Source organism: Mus pahari, chromosome 6 (assembly GCF_900095145.1).
Source record: "Mus pahari chromosome 6, PAHARI_EIJ_v1.1, whole genome shotgun sequence".
Taxonomy (NCBI): domain Eukaryota; kingdom Metazoa; phylum Chordata; class Mammalia; order Rodentia; family Muridae; genus Mus; species Mus pahari.
This window is the reverse complement of record NC_034595.1, coordinates 99,110,385-99,117,704: the sequence shown is the minus strand read 5'-3', so window position 1 is coordinate 99,117,704 and position 7,320 is coordinate 99,110,385. Positions and strand designations below refer to the sequence as shown.

General features: G+C 51.3%; 2 protein-coding genes across 8 annotated transcripts in view; both read left to right on the top strand.

Annotated features, from left to right (window-relative positions):
- LOC110323143 (F-box only protein 44) overlaps positions 1–2,738 on the top strand; it is a 7,907-nt gene extending 5,169 nt beyond the window's left edge. For 3 of the 5 annotated variants that reach the window (XM_021200257.2, XM_029540373.1, XM_029540372.1), the window contains one exon: positions 1,932–2,738. In XM_021200257.2, the coding sequence (XP_021055916.1) occupies positions 1,932–2,075 (144 nt within the window). In that variant the 3' untranslated portion in view covers positions 2,076–2,738. The other 2 variants (XR_003844102.1, XM_029540371.1) reach the window with 2 other exon arrangements.
- Positions 2,739–3,538: 800 nt separating this feature from the next.
- LOC110322838 (F-box only protein 6) overlaps positions 3,539–7,320 on the top strand; it is a 6,827-nt gene continuing 3,045 nt past the window's right edge. Inside the window, exons 1-2 of one of the 3 annotated variants that reach the window (XM_021199677.1) lie at positions 3,539–3,630; positions 5,925–6,212. In XM_021199677.1, the coding sequence (XP_021055336.1) occupies positions 5,954–6,212 (259 nt within the window). In that variant the 5' untranslated portion in view covers positions 3,539–3,630; positions 5,925–5,953. The other 2 variants (XM_021199679.2, XM_021199675.2) reach the window with 2 other exon arrangements.

The window sequence follows — 7,320 nt, the reverse complement described above, 5'->3', positions numbered from 1 at the left end:
AGATGCAGTGAAATGAAAAAGTATGGGGGTCTGGAGATATGATTCCGAGATTAAGAGCACTAAGTGCTCTTCCAGAGGTCCTGAGTTCAATTCCCAGCAACCACATGGTGGCTCACAACCATCTGTAATGAGATATCTGACGCCCTCTTCTGGTGCGTCTGAACACAGTGACAGTGTACTGAGGTACATAAAATAAATTTTTTTTTTTTGTTTTTTTTCGAGACAGAGCTATCCTGGAACTCACTTTGTAGACCAGGCTGGCCTCGAACTCAGAAATCCACCTGCCTCTGCCTCCCGAGTACTGGGATTAAAGGCATGTACAACCACGCCCGGCTCATAAAATAAATCTTAAATATGCAAATAAACAAAACATTTGGGCCAGGCCACTCCAGTTCCTGAGCCACCTTCTGGAAGAAGTGGGTACTGCACTCACATGCATAAACAAACAGCTCCAACCTTCCCATCACAGGATGTAGTGGTTATTCCTGGTCTGGTCGTTAACTCGACTGTGTCTGGAATGAACTACAATCCAGAATTGGAAGGCTCACCAGTGATCCAGATCTTGAGGCTGGGAGATACAAGTTTCTGACCTGGATCATAGCATGGAAACCTTGAGACAGAGTGGCCACGAGAAGCTTAGGCTCAAAAGAGGTAATACATGCCTTTAATCCCTGGAGACCGAGGCAAGGAGACCTCTGAGTTCATGGTCAGCCTGGGACAAGCAAGTCCCAGATCCAGGCATGGTGGTACACACCTTTAATCTGGACCACACTTTCTGCTGGAGACCTATATAAGGACACTGGAAGAAGGAAGGTGTCTATTCTTCGCCTGTTTGCCTGTGGGACTGAGCAACTGCTAGATCCTTGGACTTCCATTCACGGCTGCTGCTGACTGCTATGGGAAGTTGGACTACAGACTAAGACATCAACAAATTCCCTTACTATATAGAGACTACCCATCAATCCTGGGACTCTAGAGAACCCCAATTAATACACAGGACTAGCCTCTCAGCTCTGCTGCTGCTGCTGTGGGAAAACAACTTCAGACACGTGAGCCCTGTTGAGGCGACAGAGTAGCCAGTAGTGACTTTTGTTGACACTGTATCAGTGACTTGTCACTGTATCAACTGCCCCAGGGTGAGTTGGATCTAGGCTGAATAATGTTTTTTTCTTTTCTTTTTTTTTTTTTTTTTTTTTTTTTTTTCTTTCCTTTTTTTTTTTTTTTTTTTTTTTTTTTTTTTTTTACTTAGTTTAGTTTTTATTTCTTGTTTCAATTTTCTGACACAGGTTCTCATGTAGCCCAGGCTGCCCCCAGATTGCTACATAGCAGAGAACACCTTGAGCTCCTGCTCCTCCTGCCTCTAACCCCCACCCTGCCTGGTTTATGTGGCCTCCGGACTGAACACAGGACTGTGTGTATGGTGCTCTACAGGGCAAGTACTTTTCTGAACTATAGCTCTTTTGTTGTTTTCTGATGGAATCCCTCTCTAAGGTACTATGTAGCCAGGGATGACCTTGAACTTCTGGCCCTCCGGCCTTCACCTCCTGAATGCTAGAATTAAAGGTGTGTACCATCATGGCACTAGGGATGAAACCTAGGGCTTGCAGCGTGCTACACAAGCACTTTTGATAAATCTCCTCTCCCCAGCTCTGTTCTGCTGTTCTTGCAAAAGATATATTTTTACTTTATGTGTACAAGTGCTTTTTCCTGTGTGCCTAGAAGGCCAGAAGAGGGCTTCAGCTCTCCTGGAACTGGAGTTACGGATGGTTGTAAGTTGCCCTGCAGGTGCTGGAAATGGAACCCTGGTCTTCTACAAGAGTAGTCAATGCTCCTAGATATGGAGTCATCTCTCCAGTCCCCCTGGCTTTGCTTTTGGAGACAGATCTTACAGAGTAGACCTGACTGCTCCCCTCTGTCTGCCCCTGCCTCAGGTTTCACACACATTCTCCAACTATCCGCCCGGCGTCCGCTACATCTGGTTTCAGCACGGAGGCGTGGACACTCACTACTGGGCCGGCTGGTACGGCCCGAGAGTCACGAACAGCAGCATCACCATCGGGCCCTCACTGCCCTGATGCCTCCTGAGCCTCAATCCTCAGAGCCCTAATTAGTAAACAGTCAGAAAGGGCCAGGCTTGGGAAGGGGAGGTGGAAGTCAGAAACTCCCAGACCTCATTGTTAGCCTTTGCCCCCAGCTGCCTCTGTGTGGAGCTTCTAATGTCTGGGCCCCCCTCCTCTCTAGCCCTCTAGCAAAGCTACCCCTCTAAGGGTACAGTGCCTGAGGTTAGGCAGATACAAGCGGTTTCCATACTTCTCATGCTAGCCTAGACCCGTTCTACCCCTGAACACTCTCCTTGTTCTCCTCAAGGGCCCTGAGAGCAGGGGCAGACAACATATCTGACAGGCTTGGGGACTGCCTTCAATGATGTCATAAGGCAGATCTGGGATAGAAGGCTCTGCTGGCCAGTCCTTAGCCTGGTGGTCAGCTGCTGTACACTCTCTGCTTTGGCTTTAAAGTCAGGCCTGGTACCAGATAGGTAGGATCAGGCTGTCCTTGTCATCTTACCAGTGAGGGCAGGACTCCCCAGAAGACTCTGGATGAGAGGTAGGATGGACCAAGTTCTCTGTGGCTTGAAGATGTCCCAGCCCCATCGGTGGGAGCGTCAATTCACACACTACCCCCTTGATCCCAGCACCACTCCATCCCTCCTGTTATATAACCAAATAAAATGTTTCCAGCCTCCATGTGCCCTGTGGCTTTTAGAGGGGAGGGTTGGTTCATGGACAATCCTGCCTGGCCCTAGAGAGGCAGGAGTGTGGCTGCAGCCCATGCTATAAAGAGCGGTTGGACATTTCAGGAGTGTGGCCATGGCCTCCCCCAGTTTAAGGGGCAGAGCCCTCAGCCCTCCAGCCCTCATGCCCTGGAGTGCAACCCAAGGGGGCCATGCCAGGCTCTGCTGTCTCCTTGACCAGAACCTTAGTGATTTTTGGTTGAGCCCAGCATGCAACAGATGCTCAATGCTTGTCAAAGTCAATTATCTCACTCAAAAAATAGAACAGACAGGGTAAGCTAGGATGGGCCAGAGTTCACAGCCTCCTGCCTTGACCAGAAATTCTGTCCTCCGCTTGCACTTGATAAATGTTTTGAGTTCATTTTTCACTAGGACCAGAAAAGGTTTTAATCCTCAGAGAAACCCGGAAAGAGGCTGGACACCTTGTGATGGCTCATTTAATCCCAGCACTCAGGAGGCAGACACTGGTGGATCTTTTGTGTGTTCAAGGCCACCCTGGTCTACAGAGTGAGCTCCTGGATAAATAGACTTACTCTCAAGAAAACAAAACCAAAAACCAAACAAAAAGCCAGAGGTACAGCTCTGCCCCTCCCCATGGGTGGGGCAGATCCAGTAGCCTGTCTGATAGGGACTAGATTCTAGGTAGTGCTTCCTTCGCTGGAGGAGGAAGCAGGCCCGTGGTGGGAGGAGGCTGCTGAACCGCTTGTCTCCTGGAGGGGGAGACTGGAAACCCGGGAAGCCTGGCCCGTGGAGCTGCAGCTTGGTGGTGGTGGTGGTGGTGGGGATTCTAGGACTCCGAGCTCATCATCTTCGCACCAACGCGGAAGGCCCACTGGTCGGTGCGTGACGCCAGTGGGAGGACGGGGCGGGGCGAGGCGACAGAGGACCGCGTCGCGGAGGTCCAGGCCCAAGGCCCTGGAGAGCTGAGGCACCACCACCACCTCCCCGTGCCCAGGTCGCGGCCGCTGAGGCAGCGGGGACCGCGGGTGGCCGGCGGGAGGGTAGGGCCGGGCGCAGGTCACGCGCTCGTGGGAAGACTCAGGAGGGGTGCGGCAGGTGCTCTCGAGTCCGGCGCCCGGACGCGGGGGAGCCGGGCCTACTGTAGGCACAGGAGAGTCCCGGACGGTGGCGATACCGGCTTCTCCTTGGGACGCGGGACTTCAGGCGCTAGGGTAGGACGTCTGCTCGTGATCTGGCCGCAGCCTGGTGTGGATATTACCCCTAAGGCACACCAGGGGCACTGTAGTCTCCCTGGCAAGGTGGCTTGTTTGTGGGGGAGAGTGACACTGGTGTGGAATGCCATCAGGGCCATGGCAGTGGGAGACCCCCCCACTCGGGACACAGTGACTCACCCGTGTAGGCAGCTTTTAGGAGTTGCCGACATCTTTTAATGCACATAGTTTAAGTAAAGATTGTTGTTCCTGAGGATGGAGCCCAGGGCCTCCCAAGTGCTAGATACTTATTCTACCACCGGGCAGCACCTCCGCCCCGTGACAGGGAGATATTTCTGCTCCTCCTGCCTGGAAGTACACCCCTGCTAAATGAGTCATTGCCAGCCCTATTTACTTTTACTTTGTATTTTGAGACGGGCTAAAGTGATTAAGCTGGGACAAAAAGTTCAAACTTTCCACCGAGTATCTGGGACTGTGAGGGTGTGCCTCCACCGATCAGGTTTGCTGTGTGTTTGTTTGTTGTTGTTGTTTTAATCTTTTTTGTTTGTTTTTTTTCCAAGTGTTTGTTTTTTGAGACAGGGTTTTTCTGTGTAGCCCTGGCTATCCTAGAACTCACTCTGTAGACCAGGCTGGCCTCGAACTCAGAAGTCCTCCTGCCTCTGCTTCCCAACTGCTGGGATTAAAGACATGCGCCACCACTGCCCGCTTTTATCATTTTGTATTTTGACACAGGACTTTCAAAAAACTGTAAGCATTTGAAAGACTCTGCCCCTCCCTAGCTAAGCATTTAAGTTGACCCCTTGTGATCCCTTTGCATAGTAAATATTCCTCCAAGGCAAGGACAGCCAGAGTGTATTCACCCTCTTGTGTTCTCAGACAGAAGCCCCCAAAAGACCACAAGTTTCCAGGAAACCCTCTGAAAATTCAGAGCACGCTACACTTTGTTTCCCTGGATGTGGGTGGGAAAGTTTCACCTGGGCTTAGGCAAGTGTGCTCATTTGAGTGACAACATAGTGTCCCACCTCACACCTGGGGTAAGTCCCGGGGAGGGGGGGGGGAGGTAATAGAGCTTCACCTCTGGCTGGGTGAAGTGAGCCTTGAAAGGAAGCTTTACTGCAATGCCAAAGCAGGACTAGCCTCTGAGAACTTAAGAGACAGCGCAGTGGCCCTGACTCTTTCCAGGTCACAGGGCCACCTGGCTCCAAAACAAAGCAGTTTGGGAGTAAGGGGTGGATATTGAGACAGAGTTTCCTGTGTAGCCCAGGCTGATTTGGAAAACTTGATCCTCTTTCCCCCCACCTCCCCATGCTGGGTTATACACACCTGACTTCTAAACAATTATTTTTCAGTGTGGGGGGGGGGAAGGATGTCTTTAAAATTCTGTGGTTCTGTTTTGTTTTGTTTTGTTTTTTCTTTTCTGAGTGGCAGCGGCCTTGCTCTGCTGCCCAGAGTGGCCTGGAACTGCTGGGCTCAAACAAGTTTCCATCCTTAGCCTTCTGAGTAACTGACTTCAGGCAGTTACGGCTACCCTGAGGGCTTTAACTAAAAGTCCTGGAACACAATTTAGAAGCAGAGTGCTTGCCCAGGATACATGAGACCTTAAGTTCCATCGCTAGCACTGCAAAAAAGAATTTTTAAGAGCTTAATTTTGTTCTTGTGGTTTTTGAAAACCAACCTCGGCTGACCTGACCTAGTAGCCCAAGAGAGCCTCCTGCTTTAGGCTCCTTAGTGCTTGGAGCACAAGCTGCCAAGTCCCGCGCACATTGTTCACATGACAGCTTTTCCAAACGCACCTAGAACAGACCCTGAGGACTTCAAGGGCCACACCCCACCCCCACCCTGTAAGCACTTCCTGGCAGGGTTTCCTGTCAGGGGTGGACCTGTGATCCAGAACCTGATGGGAGGGTAGGAGTCTGCTGTTTCTGGTCCTCAGCTCACTGTCTTCCCCCTACCACTCCCAGATCTGGGAACATAGTTCTCTGTTGCCACCATGGTCTACATCAATGAGCTGCCAGAGAACATTCTACTGGAGCTGTTCATCCATATCCCGGCCCTACAGCTGTTGCACAACTGCCGCCTGGTCTGCCGCCTCTGGCGAGACCTCATCGATGTGGTGTCCCTATGGAAGCGCAAGTGCCTTCGAGAGGGCTTCTTAACCAAAGACTGGTGCGAGCCTGTGGAAGACTGGAAGGTCTTCTATATCCTGTGCAGCCTGCAGAGGAACCTCCTTCGGAACCCGTGCGCTGAAGGTGGGCCGGCTGGGGGCGAGCCCTGGGAGCCTTCTCTACTTCCCTGAACCTCAGGGCCTTGGTGCTTGCCTGTCCACTCTGACTACAATGTCCCCATGTCCCTAACAGTCCTAAACTTTGGTTCCTTGTTCTTTGGCTCTCCGACTTGCTTAGAGTCTTCATCTGTTACATTGTTTTATACGAATGTTTGGGGGATGGGGACATGCCCGTGCTGGTGGATGCTCCAGAAGAGAGTAGCTTGTGGAGTTGGTTCTCTCCTTCCATCATGTGGGTCGTCAGGCCTGACAGCAAGCACCTTACCTGCATAGCTATCTTCACCCACTGGGTTAACACCTGATGACAGCTTCTCCTTAGTCACCAGCTCTGCATGGCTCTGTGACACTTTTCAGAACCTTTGTCCTTTGCAACAGTGTAAAGGTCTAATAGACCCTGTGTATCACCGGGCAGGGCACCTGTCCCCTGTGGCTCCTTCCAGGCTTCCTGCTGTCTGTCCAGGAACTCTCTGGGGATTTACAGATGTCGCAGCTCAGCCTCCTGTTGCAGGGGAAGGATTTGGAGCACAGCAGACTTGGCTTGAGGCTGTTCTCTCCCATAATACTCTTGTCTTTGTTGGGCTTTTTCTCTCCTGTTCACTATCTATGTTCACCACAGTGGCCATGAGGGAGTCCTGTCTGAGCCGGGCATAGCAACTCACACCTTTAATCCAAGCACTTGGGAAGCGGAGATCTCTGAGTTCAAGTCCAACCTGGTCTACAGAGTGGGTTCTAGGACAGCCATGATGAGACCCTGACTAGAAACCAAAACAAGGGCCTTGTCTTCACTTCAGATATCTGCCATCTTTTCCCTCTCCTTGTTGTTGTTCCAGAATAACAACAGACGAGCAGCAAGTGGCTGTCTTTGTAGCTGAGTACTTTGGGCCCTGAGGTTTGTGACTTGGCTTAGGACTCAGAACGGTCATCCACTGAGGGCCGCCCTGCCAAGGCTCAGGCCAGTCAGAGGACCGACAGGCCGCGCCTCAGATACTTGATCTCCTTACCTGCCCTAGATTCCACTCAGAAGCTGCCCAACCAGGCCACCAGCTTATCTCTTATCTTTTTTTTTTTTTTTT